This window comes from Python bivittatus, unplaced genomic scaffold, assembly GCF_059951505.1.
Source record: "Python bivittatus isolate LINGU-HERP-01145 unplaced genomic scaffold, Pbiv_v1 ctg000330_np1212, whole genome shotgun sequence".
Classification (NCBI taxonomy): domain Eukaryota; kingdom Metazoa; phylum Chordata; class Lepidosauria; order Squamata; family Pythonidae; genus Python; species Python bivittatus.
In genome coordinates this window covers 30,069,124-30,087,131 of record NW_028277058.1, presented here as the reverse complement: position 1 = coordinate 30,087,131, position 18,008 = coordinate 30,069,124, and the positions used below count along the sequence as shown (strand labels likewise).

Below are 18,008 nucleotides of genomic sequence, written 5' to 3'. Positions count from 1 at the left end.
GAAGTGTACCTTTGGATGTTTTCCTATACTATTTATGTCATGCTTTACAAATGGGGCACACTTTTAATTCTACTGTGCAGGATGGGACCTGTTTATAGTTTTTTAAACTTTTGTCCCTCTGTGTCTTTCCTTCTCTTTAATCTTCTGTTTTGAACACAGCACATGATGAAACCGGTATAGTAAATTGTTCTGTTTGCATTGGCTCTTTATAGGGCACAATTATTTTAAAAAAACTATTTAAAAAAACCTTGACATAATCTCAACTTTTTTGACATCTCAGGGACTGTTTGTCAACTGGAAGAATCAATAGCCTGAGAGAACTGATGTTTCAGAATCAGATATTACTTGACTGTAAATTTGAGGTCAGCTCTTTAACTGCTAAGTAGCTTATTTATTCAGAGTAAATACAGTGGTACCTTGGGTTACGAACGCCTCTGCTAATGAACTTTTCGGGTTGCGACCAGCTCCGGCGGCAAAAATTTACCTCGGGTTACGAACCGTATCCGTGGCCATTTCCCGCTATGACATGTGGTCCATGGCCATTTCCTGCCGTTCCACGTGGTCCGCGGCCATTTTTCTGCCCGTGCCACGTGGTCCGCGGCCGTTTTTCCGCCCTGCTGCATGGTCCGCGGCTGTTTTTCCGCCCTGCCGCATGGTCCGCGGCCATTTTTCCGCTCTGCCACGTGGTCCGCGGCCATTTTTCCGCCCCTGACACGTGGTCCGCAGATGCCGGAACAGATTAACGGTAATTACATTGAACCTTATGGGAAAATTTGCTTTGGGTTGCGACCACATTGGGTAGCAACCAGAGTCACGGGACGGATTAAGATTGTAACCCGAGGTACCACTGTATCTTTTAGTATAAACTATTGGCAAAGTATAATCAGAAATCATCTACCTATTTATTTGCTGGACACAGCTAGAATAAATCTGTTAATACTTTAAAGCCATATTTAAGAAAAAATACTAAAATCAGGTATTCTCATGAAGAGGACTTCTATTCCACTTAAGTATTTTGTATGTCTCCAGAAAATGAATGATAAGCTTTGATACTTTTGAGAGAATATATAGATCAATTAATCCAAAATCCACAGAGACATGTGCCATATGGTAAAAGATGTCAGTTAAAGTCAAATAGGGTAGGACTATTTAGTGATGACAGGAAATAGATCTTCACGTAATATAAAATGTGTAGTGATACAAAGGTCTCCTCCTTCCTGAATAGGATAGAATTTGTAGCCGAATGGCCAAATTTAGTATTTTCTTTGAAACTGAAAGCCTGCAGTGATTTTGTAAAACTTTAGCTAATCTAATGAATATATTGTCTCTAGAGAGTTGATTTTTTTTCTTTTCTTTTGGCCAATAGAGCTACTAATGCCTTTTTACAGATAAATTGTAAATTAATTCCAGAAAACATAAATTGTGCATCAACCCTAATCAGATATTTATAAAATATTACATTGAACTCATTGAACATATCCAGTTCAATCAAAAATGATTGAGGTCAGCTGTGTGTGTGTGTGTGTGTGTGTACACATATATTTCAGTAGTCTTGTTTTCAGAATTTATAATCCAAAAGACTTGATGCAAAAAAATGGATTTGAAAGGAAGAAGAGAAAATACTTGTTTCTGTATGAATTGCAAAAGAAACACAAACTCCCTAAATTTAAAACATAAATGTAGTTCTATGCTTAGATCCTGTCATCTTGATATTAGTATCAGCTGCACATAACCAGCCATATGAAAGTAGACAAAAGTATATTAGAAAAGTTGTTAGAATTCAGATTTGTAAATGGTTTTGTTCCTTTGTTATTCTTTCTCCAAAATGTTTAAAAATATACAAATAATGGGTTTTAATGAACTTACCATGCTTTTCCTTTGATTATTTGCAGTGCTCAGTCTCCAAAATATCTATAATTTTGTAACTATGTGCCCTTAATTATCGAAGAATGAAATCTTTAAAAAGTTGATTAACCTCCCATGTTTGAAAAGAGAGTATTACCTGGAGAGTGTTTGAATTTAAATAGCTGGAATTAAATAAAGTTGACAGAGCAGTGAGTTTGATAGTTTTGTTTTCTTCTGTTCTAGAACAGATAAAAATGGAGAAGTAAAGAAGACATTAATCCCAGGGAGGAAGCTAATAACAAAAGCATATAAGAATCTTGAAGGATAATGACATATCATGATGAGAAAGGTCAGAATAGTGAAAGGCATTATCTTCCAGTGGTAAGATATGGCTGTTAAAAATGGACAGAGAGAAAAAGTTAGAGAAATTAGACTGTTGTCAGCCCTTTGAAGTAGGCAAGGTCAAGAAATAGAAGCAGCAAGAATTTCAGGAATGCTCTTTATTGTGGTAAGGTAGCCCAACAAAATCTTCAAAGCCTTTCAGTTTCACTCTACCACATTTTATGAGAAACAAAATCAAGGCAGGGTTATTATGAGTTTCTTTCTCACGCTTTCCTTTTCCCAGGGCTGAGTAATTTTTTCTCCTCCCTTATTGGTTCATAGCTCGCTTCTTCCTACTCAAGCCAGGTCTACATACTTTCACATCTACTTTGAATTATTGATTTTGAAATGGAACCAAGTGTATCATGGACTGCAAGAATAAACAACCAATTGATCTATAAAGCCTGACTCTTCCTTGAGGCGATAATCAGCAAGCAGAAACTTACATATTTGGAGCATCTGACTGGATGATGAATGATGGATTAGCAAAAAATTATTACGCTGAGCCAAGTTGAGGAAATAGAAGAAAGAGAGTACGACAGATAAATTGGATAGATGGGATCAAAGAAATTATTGGAATGTCTGGGGAAAAGCTACACGTGATTACTAAAAGCAGGTCAAGACAGAGAGCATCTGTCTGTACAGTCACTGGAATGAAACCTGATTCTGTGGCTGTTTCTTATATTTTAACCTCTTCTGAAGTTAACATGATGAAAATTTAAGGCAATATTCTTATATTGTAAATGAGCTGTAATTTGCTTTAAAAGTAAGATCAAGTAATTACATTCAGCAAACCAGAACGCTTCCTGTAGGTATATATGAAAAGACGTGCTGGTTTACAGGCTGTGACAAGCTATTTTTCTTCAAAGAACAGTATAATGACTCAGTGGTGACTTATTTCACATGACTGCTTATGCAGAAGTTTTTTTTCCCAAAAAAAACCTTAATGTGTGGTAATCCTTAGCATGACAGTGTGGGAGGTTGTTTTAATTAAGCCTAGTATGCTATATTTTTAGCATGAAGATTAAAATATATTGATATTCAGAATTATCCTCTTTTAATGGGTCTCTGTTTCTTGAAATAAGTATGAGAGAAACTGAGTGACCATAGCATCTGGCCTTTCTGGGAGTTTGACATTTCTACCTTTTGCTCTCCTTTTCCAAGCTGTGATACAGCTGTTTGTTCATACTGGGGCAGGACTATAAAGACATTATGGCAGTGTTGTCCAAACTTGCCCACTTTAAGATGAGTGGACTTCAACTCCCAGAATTCCCCAGCCAAAATGGCTGGCTGGGGAATTCTGGGAGTTGAAGTCCACTCATCTTAAAGTGGGCAAGTTTGGACAACACTGCATTATGGGTTATGCTGCGTTGCAGCTTAGAAGTTCCTTCTGGGTCTTAGGTTTGAATGAAGGCTTTCCAATATAGCTGCATGTGTCTTTATTTTAAGCCAGGGGCTCTCAAATTTTGGGATATCACAACCCCTTAAAAGGAATTTTGCAACCCTTTATGAATAAAACTAATGGTTTCACTGGGGAAATATACTACTGTACTTTTGATTGTATTTACGTATATGTATACGTGTGAAAATAATCTTCTCTAATGTGAATAATAACATAAAAAATACAAATTGTTGGTGATGTACAATTTCTTTGTGCCTCAGATAAGGAAGCAGGTGGAAAACTCATTGATAAGCTTAGTAATGCTCAGAAGTCTAAGCTAAATTATGGTGCCTCAGGCACTTTTTTAAAAATTGTGATAATTTGCTAAGTTGCTTATGACTCTATGATTATGCCTTGCAGTTTGAGAATCTATGGTTTAAGACATATGAACTCTGGCTTGGGGCCACACAACAGGCAAAGCCATTGTTTAATTATGGTTTGTTAACTAAAGCTAAATTGTCTCCGTTAACACAAGACCCTAAGTCAGAACAAAACCACATTTTAATTTAGTGAGAACAGGCCTCTCATGGTCTACATAGTGTGTCCCAGAATGTTAATGTCACTTAACAAAGCCATTCTATACCCAAATATTCTAGCACTTGGAATAGTAGAGCTTTTTAATTCTAAAACATCTTCAGGCAACTATTTTGATTTTCATATTTCATTTCCAGCAGCATAGCTATGCACTGCACAAGACAAATGGAAGCATTTTCTGTCAGAGCAGTTAGTGTGGTTGAACTAGTTTATACTATTCCATTCTTAACTCAAAATACAATGTCAGCCCATATTTTTGACACTAACTTAGTTTGCTTAGTAGTGTGCTCCTCCAAAATACATGGTAAGATTTTCATTAGGCAACATTTAAAACATTTCATTATTTGATAGTATTACAGATAGTCTGTCTGTCTTAAGATGAGTACAGCTAATGAAAAATGACACCATCTTGGGGTATTTTTATTTATTGTGAAAGTATATTCTAAGTTCTGAGCTGACTGATACTTATATAGTAGAATAGATAACGTTAACACTGATCACATATATTTTAATTACTTTGTGCCTTGGGAAATCTTTTAATATCAATATGCTTTAGGTTGAAGGTGGGTATGGGTAAAATAACTGTGAAGTCATTGTATAAGCAAACAACAAAAAAAGCACTCGCCTCATTATTGTGGGACAGAAAATGAGTGACATCAAAGACATAAGAAATTATTACATTTATACCAGTAAAAACAATTTTAAGACATCTACAAACAAGGTATTTTGTTAAGAGACTTGGATGATCACATGTTAACAACTGTGGTTGAATAAGATTTGTGTTCCTTTATGAAACTGTTACTTCTTTTTTTGTGGATTGTATTATACAATTTATAGTTCTGTCAATGGTGCATTAAGCTTCTGTAGTAAACAGCGTTCTGTGCTTCAACCAACAATTAGGTGGAACTCTACTTATGTTATACAATGTTGTAGGTCCTCAGCTGAATGTGATGGCTCAGAATTGATGTTGGAAGATGTACATTCAGATGATGAAATGATGCCAAGAGATATGAACAGCTCTGATGATGATGATGATGATGATGATGATGATGATGATGATGATACCAATTCAGACTCCAGTAAAGGGGAGTCTGATGCACAGGAAAACAAGCAGGTAAGACTGCTAATATTTACTTGCATAAACTATTTCCACATAAGTCCTTAGAGAGTATCCTAACACTTGTAAAAAATGAAAGCAATAGAAAAAGAGTCTTCCATGACTTCTTTGATTAGAGAAAAGACAATATCTACATTTATTAGGGACTGGAAGCCCCTCATGGATTTTTTGTGTTAAAATAAAAAAAATGAACTTGTGATTTATGGTTTTGATGATTAGACAGGATAGATTATAGAAAGAAGAGAATCATGATGTACCTTTAGAGAGAGAGGTTAAAATGTAATTATAACTGCTGTGAAGAATATTGGAAGCCACGTCTTTATGTATTTATATCTTTCTTTATATCTTTCTTTTTTTCTATTTTCTTATTGCACTTTTAGCTTTTTTGTTCTTTCTTTCTTTCTTCACTTTTTCTATTCTAAATTAGTTTGCTGTAGTTCTTATTATTGTTCTTAAAACTTTTAATAAAAATTATATAAAGAAAAAGAGTCTGCCAGATGATGGCTAGATGCTATTACTGATATCATGAACATGAACTTACAAGAACTAAGAGAAGGAATTACTGACAAGACAATCCTGGCAATCTGATGTTTGTTTATTTATTTAAAAGATTTATAAGTCTGCCCATCTTAAGAAACACAACTCTAGGCAGCTTTCAACAGTTGAATAAAATCAAACATTATAAAAAAAAAATAAAACCAAAAAAACCTGGTGCCATCTTTGATGGAGCCATCATCATTCCTTTCAGGCTCTAGCCCTGTCCAAATGCTTAGAACAGCCAGCTCTTCATAGTCTTCTGAAAGGCTAAAAGGGTGCTGGATCCTGGGGGAAAGGGTCTTCTACAAGGCAGGGGGTGTCATGAAAAAGGCATGCTTCCTATATCCAATTAGATGGCAAAATTTAAGGGAAGGGACCTGGAATGTGCCTATTTTATCTGATCTGGTGGAATGGGCAGATAACCTCAGGGAGAAGCAGTCTCGCAGATAACCTGGCCCTCTGCCATGTAGGAGTTTCAAAGTGATAACCAGCACCTTGAATTGCACCTGGAAAAAACTGGGAGCTAGTGCAGCTTACACAACCAAGGTGTAACATAAGCAGACCTAGGGGCACCCAACATTGTGCCATTGCCACACTCTGGACCAGTTGTAAATTCTGGGTGGTCTTCAAGGAATGCCCCACATACAGCACATTGCAGTACTCCAACCAGGAAGTAACCAAGGAGTAAGTGACCATAAGCAAGGCTTCCCCGGTCCAGGAATGGGTGCAGTTGGTGCACAAGATGAATATGTGCAAAAGCCTCCCTAGCCACAGCTGCCACCTGCTCCTTGAGCAGGAGCTGTGAGTCTAGGAGGACCCCCAAACTGTATACCAGCTCTGTCTGGGAAGTGCTATCCCATCTAGAATCAAAGATCACCAAACTCTGGGAGCCTACTCCATCTTTCCAGGGTTGAGTCAGGGCTGATTCTTCCTCATCACAGCCATCAGCCGTAGGTCAGCACTGCACCATGTTCTTTGTGTCACAAAGAGTTGGACTGAGTGACCAAACAACAAAAACCTATTTCCATGCTATCTTTGACAAATTCTTAGGGTAACTAAAAATAATAAAATAAAAACAACAACAACAAAACACCCAAGTAAAACAGTATTTATTGGAAACTAGAATAGTGGATGAAATTGACTACTGTAAAATCAGTACCATATTGTAGATAAATGACATTTATCCTTGAAGTTATACTCTTTTTTTGTCTCCATCCAATCCTGAATGTAGTCCTGGTTTTTTTTAGCTCTCCTCCTATAAAAAGCCCAGCTGACCTACTTCCTGCAAATAACTGATTATTGAATTCCTCTTGCTAGAACGTTCCTCTAAATCTACTAAAGTTTTAGAAGTCAGTCATAATTGTAAAGCTGTTTCTCTTTCCCAGGACATAACATATTAACATTCATAGAATTTAAGGCTTAATTGGCAAGCAACTTCTTTCTTGCCTCATCTAGCCTGCTCCCATATCACATCTAGTAGTGGAGAACACGTTGTCTAACAATTCGCTTCTTTCCTGAGAGTTAAAAAAAAATGTCTGTAGCTTTAAATGAAATCAGAAGTGGCTTGCTTATGCTTATGTATCTCAACCTAATCAAAAATATCAAATCTTGATTACTTCCTATTGTACATACTTATTGCTATGTACATGTTTTGCTCAACTTCCAAAATACTTTCCTTCCTGAAGTAAGTTTTGGATTATACAGATAAATAAAAAGCTATCTGTTGTGATGTTTACTTTTTTATTAAACCATAGCACTAAGGAAATATTCTAATATATACTAGAACAAAGGAGTGCCAAAGGAGTGCCAAAACTTGGTGAATGAGTTGTGTACATTTCCCTAAGAAGAGTATTTTAAAGATATAAGGACACAACCCCAAAAGCCTTAGTCTCTAGTCTGCTGGTAAAAGCTGCTAGGTTAATACTTTTACCAGTGGACCAGAAAATAAGTCTCTGGATAATGAATTTAAAGTCCAAACAGGTACATATGATTGAATATATTTCAAATGTTTTTAGAGTATAGTTTTATTTTTAAGTTCTTGTGTTGACTAGTTTTATTCCACACTTTGTTTTTAAACCAATGTCATGTTGCAGAATGTATACCTATAAATGCTTAGTGAAGCAAACATCATTTGACTATACTCCCAGTAAGCTTTAGACATTTGGAGAGGAATGCTCTCGTTATTGATCCATAATTATAGAATTAACTTTACCCTGACTCTAGGAGTTTTTAATTTTGCTCAACAAATAACAAATTCAATTTTTAAGGCAGGTCCTGACACTTTATACTGAATATGTAGAAATGAAACCAGCTGTCAATTAACTGAATATTAATCTGCATATAGAAATTATGCACTTGAATATAAGCAATAGAACTATATTCAACAGCATTACAGAAGAAATTTTATGTGTAAAAGAATTGGATCCAGTGCTACTGCTTTTTTTTTCCTATTCCAATGTTGCTTTTTTAATATTTGATTTTATTTTTAGATTAAAGCAGCTGGAAAGAAAACAAAGGTTTATCATATTGCTAAAGAAATAATGAGCTCAGAGAAAGTGTAAGTATCTGTGTGGTACTTAATTAAGTTTACTTTCCCTTCCCTTTCCCTTTCCACTGATATATTTTTGTTCTTCTTTTGGTAATAGGTTTGTGGATGTTCTAAAGCTTCTGCACATTGTAAGTATTTGATTACACCTTTATAAGCATATTTTTAGTTAGAATTTAATCATCTCTGTAATTCTTTAAAAAATTGTCTTAAACTAGGAATGCTATAATGTTCCCCTTTGCAAATGGCCAAATCGCATGGAACTTTGCTAACAAGTTAAAACAGAAAGGATGTAACCAAGATGTTTGACCCAAATGCTATAAATGTTTTTGGATTGTAGACTGTGCTGAGTCCTGTTTTGAAATAGAATATTTTTAGGTCTTTGGATTAAGAGCTAAAAATGCTGAAAATAAGCACAAGATAGGCAGATTGGAATTCATATACATTCCCAGAAAGGCTAAAATGTAGTAGAACAAGAGGTCTGTTTTTGACATCTGAACGTTCTTCGTTTGTGTGTACATAGATGAACCTTCATATACTAAGAAAATATAATGTAACTGTAATATTGATTTAATGTAGTCACAGTTGTGATCCATGAGCCATGGAGTCAGTTTTATAGGACTGTGTGGAAACTTAGCTTTTTGATAGATTCATACAATTAAAGGAGAGTAGAACATAATATCTTTAAATGCTGCATTGGGAGCAAATGCTGCATATTGTTATTCAACAGTGGAATATCGAATAGTAAATGATATTTTATTATCTATTTTACTCTTACAATGTGTAAGCTTTATTGTATATGCATTAAAAAAACAATCAAACTGGAGGTGGAGAAATATGCAAGGAGATTTGAATAATCTTGTAGCGTTCATTTTAACTAGGCTTTTAAGTAACTGTTTTTTTCCCTGAACATATTCAAGTATTACCAAAAGTGTGTGAGCTTGACTTGCTAGGAAGCTAGGTTTAAAGCTGACTGTTCAGGTTTTTCTTTTCATTTGGCAATCAAAGTTCAGAGGCCAAGGCTGCTTGACAGATCAGAATTTCTTAATTTTTTGCCTGTCATCTGTGAAATCCAAAAAACCTCCACAAAATATAAAGCAAAGCAAAGACTCTACCCACTATATTCCTTTATATTTTGAAGGGTAATGCTAAAAGCCATGAGGTTTTTAAATGTATTTTTAAAGTAACCTCGATCTAACTTTTTGCTTGTGCAGGTGCAGAACATTAGGCTTCATTAATATGATCACTATGAAAAATGATGGAGTAGGAACCTGTAGCTTTACAGAATAGGCTGCTAAAAATTTATATTCCAAAGTGAGAGCTCTACCCAGTCCTTCTTTAAAAAGATTTTCACATAGCACTTTTGTTTAAATCCCTTTATCTTTCTTATTGTATCATTCTATAAATTGCTTCCTGTTCATCTTTAGATATATAGTCCTGGCTGCATTAGGAATTCCTGACAAAATGCTCAATTTCACAAGCAGCAAGTAAATGAAAATTTAGAATTTGGGCCGACAGACACTGGTTAAAAAAGGATTCCTCTGGAAACCACTTTGTGCTTGTTAACTCCCCTGATATTTGGGTAGCTGTTATCTGGGTAGCATGGCAGGTGTATGGGTGAGGAACATATGATGTCAGATAAGTCCAGTGCTTTTTTTATGTACCAAATTTATGAGGCTGCCCAAATTCTAGATGGCGTACAACATTAAAAACAGTAAGAATCAATATATCAAAGAAAAGAACATTTTCCAGAATTACATTTTTTTTAATGGACATGTGCTTTCTTACGATGATATCTGCATATAATGTTGGAGTGATAATCTGCATATCAGAATCTAGTGTGACTAGGCAATGGACAGGAGTGCTTTATACCTTAAAAGAAGAACATTTAAGATTTCCTTTCATGAAAATTCTCTGATACAAACATCTTCTATTTAAATATTGTCATTAGAGCATGTTTCACTGTTACAGAAGTAGTGTTTGCTGAGTGCCACATGCACTAAATTTAGGATGACTTATCGGAGCATTATAGGTCACTTTTGAAACTGTTCCAAGACCAGTTTCCAGCTGACAGCAGAGTACGTGTATGCTGATGATCAGCAGAAATAGAACTACACTGTGTGAATTATTTGACGGTAGCAATAAATACGTTAGAGTGCTAGCAAAAAAAACCTGATCACCAAAAAAGGATTATTTATTTAACACAAAGGGCTGTATATTGCACAATCTTTTGAAAGACTCGTTATGTATTTAACTGCTGTATATAACAGCTGAGAGACATGCAACATTATAGTTTTGCTTAGCTTGACAATATAGTGGAATCACTTTTTTGCATGTTTTTCTGTGTCATTGTGTTTAGATGACAGTAGATTTGGATTCCATGTAATGGACTGTGAAGAACTTGTGATGGTTTTTTATCTGTCTTACTGAAAAGCTATTTTTCTTCTAATCTTTTGTAGAACAAAGACCATATAACCTCTAACATTTGTATCAGTGAATCAACAGATGCACAGATAGAATTTTGGGTGTTCAGGGTTTTTTCCTCTTTTTGCTTAGCTGGAACATTTGTGGGAAGCATTCATGAGTTATTTTCTTTTGGGGGCTAAGTGGAGAGGAGGCGTAATTATTGTGTGACTTAAGCCAGAAGAGCTACACTTCAGTGTTGTTTGTCTTTGACTGGTCCATGTTCATGGGTAGTTGTGTTCTAGATTGAGGCATAAGTGTATTCAAGAGTGGGGCATAATACATGGAGAGTGCATACATTCCCAGCATTTTTCCCCTAGCATTTTTAAACATTCTGTTAATATTATGCAAATTAAATGTTGCTTACACCATTAGGTTCCATATGGGTTCTATTAGCAATAGCAGTTACTTGGCTTATTTCTGTGTATGTGAAGGCCATAAACCCCCAAGGATGCAAAAAAGTTAGTTAAATGTTGCCAGTTGGCTCCCATGATATGAATACATTGTATTTCCATATGAATAAAGCCATCTGTTTTAACTGGAATCTAATGTCCTTTAGGCTTTAATACCAACAGGCAGCCCTCCCCATTCCATCTTTAGGTCATGTAATGTTAAAGGAGGCTACAATAAACTAAAGAAAAGCAGGCAAGCCTACTCATACTCATTTCTCCAATGTACTGTTGTTTTTTTTAATTGTATATAAGCCAATGTTTCAAACAGCTGTGCATCTGTTTATATAATTACTGTACCTTATTTGCATTTGTACATTACTAAGCATAACCATTACTTGGATTATGAAAGTGAATTTAATTTAACCATGCAGTGAAAAGGAAAATAGGAGTCAGGGAGTCTGTTACATTCTCCTTTGACACATGAGAAATGTGATGGGGGGGGACATGGGAATGGGTTGGGGTGGGGGGAGGAATGGGAAAAAGATGCAGTAAGGAACACATGTTGGAACAAATCTTATCCTGTTTTGATTATCTTGATGTCTCCAACATACAGATGTTGGAATTGTTTGGGGGATATGGAAACTGTAGTGAGAAGGAAGCAAGAGAACAAGCAATGAAATTCTGTTTCAAGCTGGCAGATAATTCTGTTTATTGTGTATTTAGATTTGCACAAGACCCAGAGCTGGTTTGTGACATATTTTGCTAATTGTGGTAGGATGTTGTAAGTAATATATAAACAAGTAATATATAAATTTTAATAACAAATACAGATTAGTGTGTAATTTAGACAGAGATATCTTTTGCAGGAGAGCATACCATACAATTTAAACATAGCAGAACTAACCATTTTATAAAACATAGCTCCCATCACATCTCCTTTGTATGGCAATGGAACTATTTTGCTAGGAGACCTGCGTAAAACAGTTATAGTAGTAGTTTTGATTCATTATGTGCCATCAAGTAATTTTCGACTCCTAGTGATCGCATACTGTAGATAGGTTTTCTTCATGAAATAGTAGTAGTAGTAGTAATTTTATTTGTCATGTGTTTATAACTAAGAAAACATAAGTCTGTATACAGACACAGTATAAAACAACAATGTAACACATTACAGTCAATTATAACATCATGATATAAAATAAAGTCCATAAAGTCCATACATGCAAATTAATAGCTATGATTTTTAAAGTTTAAGTGATCTAACTCCAAATGTAATTCTGGTGGGAGTCAATTCCAAAGAACCAGAGCAAGCTGAAAAGAGATTCTCAACTATGATGTGGCTGTTCTAGTATACAGGAGAAGCAATTGACCGTGGTCTGACAATGGGATCAAAAACACAGATATATGAGCTATCAGCAAGTCTTTCAAATAACTAGATATGCAGGACACAACGTATCAGTATCATCACTTTATACTGTATATTTCCCAAATTTCCAACCAGTGCAATACCTGGCAGTAAAAGAACTAGGAGTAAAATGTGTAAAGTCCAGAATAGTACAAACAGCAGCATTTCGGACATAAAGAGTGGAGTGAAGCCTGGAGTAACCCACATAACCCTTTGTGGTTCTGTTCCTAGTGCTCCAGAATGGGAAGGTGGGGCTCAGTTTTTCTGAAACATGCTCCAGAATCAGGAACTACTTAAAATGGGTACTTTTACAACACAGGACTGATCATTTTTCAAACCAGTGATCTAGTTCTTAAACAAACTGAGTGGTCCTTGCACAACCCTACTATAGAACATCATGAGTTATGTATGTTACAGTGCTACTTATTCTATAAATCTTCTGAAACCTATAATCCTGGACAGCTAAGGCAGTGTTTCTCAACCTTGGTAACTTTCAGATGGCTGGACTTCAACTCCCAGAATTCTGTCCACCCATCTGAAAGTTATCAAGTTTGAGAAACACTGGGCTAAGGTATCTCAAAAGTTCAACCTGAGTAATGGCAGTCTACTGTAATTATACTTTACTGGGGAACTCTTGGAAGAAGCAGTCCACCAGTAGGACAGAATAAACAATCAGTGCTATAATTCATATATTCCCTATCACATCAGTCCCATAAAGACATGTTCTGATTTTATAAGTGAGTCAAACAATTCAAGGGACATGTCCATAGTATATAATAAACCCTCTTACTAACAACTTCCTAGAAAAGGTGTTCTATAGAAGAAGAATCTTTGACAGATAATTCTTCCTGCCAAACTATAATTTCCAGGTTTGTTGGCAGGAAATCATGAGAGTTAAAAGTGGTGTGAGATTATTTCATATATTTGTAATATAGTTATGACAGGAGTTTACTAAGTCAGAGAAATGGTTTATAGATTTAATTATGGTGTTTTCCAGGCAAACTTTCCAAGAGACTGAATCTATATTTTATAGTCAGCCATAGTCATAAGTTCAGTCCTGCTTGAGCTTCTCTTCCTTTCCAAAGTCTAGAAGTGACTGTTTAATCTTGGACTGCTTATCTAGTCCTAGAATTTTGGGTAATGGGTCATCAGTGTCTATAGAAGAGAAATCATGTAACCTGCATTGTTGCTTCAAGGCTGGTTTCTCAAAGTACATGTATATGTTTCTCACTTGCACTGTAATAGGATTTTCGGGATTCAGTGGCACATGCTTCTAGGCAGCTTGGAAAGCCAATAATTGAAGATAAGATCCTGAATCAGATCTTGTACTATCTACCTCAGCTATATGAGCTTAATCGGGACCTTCTGAGAGAACTAGAAGAACGCCTTTCTCATTGGTAACATTTTCTTTCTCTCTCATTCTTTCTGTACCACCAGCTTGTCATGGAGATTGATAGGATGTCAATCTTGATGAGAATCAGACTTCCAGCAAAATTTAGGGTAGAGAGGACGGTGGTTGTCCAAAGCCTAGATTTAGCTCAGAAGTTACAAGGTGCCCCTTGTGGATTTAGGTAGCTATTTGGAATATATTCTGGAATATGTTGAAAAGTAAAAGTCCCTTTTGCAACTAAGCTTGTTACAGTAACTGGACAAAGTTTTCAGAGAAAGCCTGACTATGAATATCTAGAGCTGAGTGCAGCCTCTTTTGAGACCTCTTGTCCTCTGGGTGCAGAATGTATAGGGAAAGGAAGGGGCAGACAGAGAAAATAACTGCCTCCATGCTACATTCTACAGCTGCAAATTCTAATTGTTTACTGTGTTGAATTCTAGGATTAACCATCAGAGAATTGCTGATATATTTGTGAAAAAGGGACCTTACTTAAAGATGTATTCAACTTACATCAAAGAGTTTGATCGAAATGTAGCTCTGCTTGATGAACATTGTAAAAAGAACCCTGGGTTTGCTACTGTTGTTCGAGAATTTGAGGTAAATAATCTTTCTAAATACGTTGGTTTGTACATTGTCTATTGACTCTGAGTTTAAGGACAGCTTTATATAAATTCAGGGTATAAAGTGCATATATCTCTTTTCAGGTACAGTTTTTATATGAGTGAGGGTTTTATATATTGCATATATGTTAAGGGGCTAACTATCAAAATATTGCTGACCTAAAAAGATTGCTAATAAAGTCCATGGCAGCTTTGATTCACATAATATGATCAGAAAATCCCACCACCTTGCTATTAAATGTTAGTATAAGCCAAGGCTCTTGGTAAAATCACTTTTCATTTCAGATGAAATCTTTTCCGAAATGCACATTTAAAGCCTCCATGTTTAGCTTCTTGGTGTTTTTGAACATGAATCTATATGAAGGCATAATGCCTCAGCTTCACTAGGGAGAAAAATTTTCTTCATTGTTTTACAGTTGTGTATCTGCTAGTATGAATGAATTCTATTTGGTTCATTCAGGAATGGGCAGAGGTAAGGACAAAACAGTGAAACTTTTACGATCATAGCAAAATGACATGCTATTCATTAGAGGATGTTTCTAAAATGAAGACAACCTGTATTAGTCCTCTGGTGGTATAAAAATCAGCGTACAGTCACAAGGATGATAGCTGTTTCATCTGGTTCAGATCCGTTGCTTTAAATGAAGCTAATTGGTCTGGAAATTCTGGAATTTTATTTTTCAGATGAGTCCCCGCTGTGCTAACCTGGCACTCAAACACTATTTGCTGAAGCCTGTTCAGAGGATCCCTCAATATAGGCTTCTTTTGACAGGTAAGGCTAAACTTTGCAAGCTAAAAATAATTCTGTATATATAGCCAGGATTCAGACGTGTGGTAAAATCATGGCTAGTTTAAAACATTATTCTTGTCTATTCTAAGGTAGATGAAAATGTAAAGGCAGCCTGCTGTTGGTTCTTTTTCATTTTCCACTCAATAAATGTTCATAGTGATAACCCTCAGGCTTCAAGTCAGACTGAAATTGAACCCTGGCAAGATGGAGTTGCTGCTGATGCATCTGGATCCTCTATCATTATTCCTTGATGGGCAAGCGCTACCCGTCAAGGGGCAGGCTCGCAACTTCCTGCTGGACTCACAGCTTCTGCTGGATCAGCAAGTAGAAGCTGTGCCAGAGAGCCCTATGCCCAACTCTGGTTGGTACACTAGTTGCAGCTCTACCTGGGGTTACTGGCAACAGTAACTCATTTTATTTATTTGTTTGTTCGTTTATTTATATATCAAATTTATATGGCTGCCCATCTCAAAAAAGTTATTCTGGGCGAAGTACAACAAAATTGTAAAATTGCGAACTTATAAAAAACAATCATTATAAAAAAAATTAAAAATCACAAGGCATAAGAGAGAATAGATGTTAACAGTAATAATGGAGCCACCTCAAGCTCTCAACTCATGCTCTTAACACCACCTGGGTAGGCTACTGTAATGCACTTGTACTTGGAACTGCCCTTACAGAATAGTCGGAAATTGTTGGTTCAATATCCAGTGCCCTGCATACTTTTGGGCTCCCAACATTGGGAGCAGATAACAATGTTTTTGTACACTCTGCATTGGTTTCAAATTAGTTTCCAGGTCCAACTTAAGGTGCTGGTTTTGACCTACAAAGCCCTTAATGGTTTGGGGCCCAAATACTTTCCAGACTGTCAATCACTTTTGGCCAGACTGATTAGATCTAACAGGGGAAAACTACTGCAAATCCCACACTTTGGGGAGGTTTGGGGAGCTGAGGCAAGGAGGTGCTACTTTTCTGTTATAGTGACAACACTGTGAAGCAGCTTCCCTGTGAAGATCAGGCCGGTTCCCTCTGTGCTGGTTTTCTGCAAGCTCCTAAAGACCAAACGTTTTGAGAAAGCCTTCTTCTGATTTGAGTTGTTGTTGCCATCTTTTATTTTCTTTCTATTCTTATAGTGTTGTTGTATTTTTATTTCTGTACGGGATTTGTTTTATATGAAAACAAACCCCATACTTTCTATGAACCAAAGAAAGTGGTTTTTGATTTTGTATTTGATACAAATATGTTTCATAAATAAACAAAATATGTGGATTCAATTTATATAGTTTGGTGATCCTGAACTTATATATAGAATTCAAAAATCCATATGTCTCTATTTAAGGTTCCTTTTTTAGGGGTAGGAATGTCTTTCAGGTGACATTTGATTTAACAGAAAAATAAGTATTATTGAACATAGCAGGACATCCTTGTAACACAACCATAGAATTGTACTGTAAGTTATTCTAACATTTCTACTGTGCTTTCTTTTTGTTTTTTGTTACTAAATGTACACCCCACATTTTTGTTTATATAAGCAGTCAAGGCAGCTTGCAACAGTAAAGGTATAAAATATAGAACAAAAGTATTTAAAATCAGAATTAAATGTATCATTAAAACTAATCAGCAGTTAAAAGCATGGAGAAAGAGGTGCATTTTTGCCACTTTCCTAACTCCTTGGAGAATGGACCCATGTGCTTCTCTCTGTAGAGGCCAAGCCCAGCCACCACACCAGAGAAAGGCTTATTCCATGTGGTAGACAGCTGAGCTTCTGGTAGTGGGGGTACACATCTTCAGAAGTGTAGAGGAGCACAAAGGTGGTCTTGGGGAATTTATGTGGCAACCGATAGTAAAACATGAGCTTAGTCCTGGGAAACAAAAGTGTGTGAGAAACAAAAGTAAGATTGTCCTGACTTGACTCTTTGGTATAAGAGGGATGGAAGGAAAACACTGTCAGACTTGTAACTGTACAAACACTGTAATAAAATTCTGTTATTACAACCTATATCAATGAAGCAGAGTTCTAGTATTTCTTGTGGTGTCTATTTCCTGCCTGGCCTGCCTTGAAGGGCTGACAGAAAGGGCCTCTTCTGCTGATTTTAGTAACTTGGTAGATTCATAGTGGAACAGCAGTGCGTCATATAGTTTGATTTGATTTTTTTCCCTTAAATTAATTATGTTTTAAAAGATCACTTTATTCTTTATTTTAACGAGTAAACTTTGCATGTGTAATAATTGGGTAAGCAATAATAGAAAATTACGAAACAAAACTGGGCATTTCCAGTCTGTGATCATTCTCTTGCAAAAGCCATTGTTGGTATGTTTTTATTCCGTGAAATACTCCACCCCCAAATACTGCTATTTTAGCTCCTTCAGAGCCAAATTATAGGACTGCAGTGGCTGAACCATTCATGTCCCACTGATGAAGTTCTAAAGATACTCTAAATCCTCCTGATCTGAGTCCACCTAACAGGTTAATTTGAAGTCCACTGCTACATGATGGCTAACCATATTTATACATGCAGTAAATCTATCCGTGGCTAATTAGAATTAA

General features: G+C 36.0%; 1 protein-coding gene across 1 annotated transcript in view; it reads left to right on the top strand.

The window, feature by feature from the left end:
• The window catches only part of FGD6 (FYVE, RhoGEF and PH domain containing 6), a 52,956-nt gene that overhangs the window by 14,811 nt on the left and 20,137 nt on the right, over nucleotides 1-18,008 (top strand). The window contains exons 3-8 of the mRNA XM_007424631.4: nucleotides 5,135-5,315; nucleotides 8,345-8,412; nucleotides 8,501-8,531; nucleotides 13,906-14,057; nucleotides 14,491-14,647; nucleotides 15,355-15,442. Of these exons, the coding sequence (XP_007424693.1) occupies nucleotides 5,135-5,315; nucleotides 8,345-8,412; nucleotides 8,501-8,531; nucleotides 13,906-14,057; nucleotides 14,491-14,647; nucleotides 15,355-15,442 (677 nt within the window). The remainder of the gene's footprint in view (nucleotides 1-5,134; nucleotides 5,316-8,344; nucleotides 8,413-8,500; nucleotides 8,532-13,905; nucleotides 14,058-14,490; nucleotides 14,648-15,354; nucleotides 15,443-18,008) is intronic.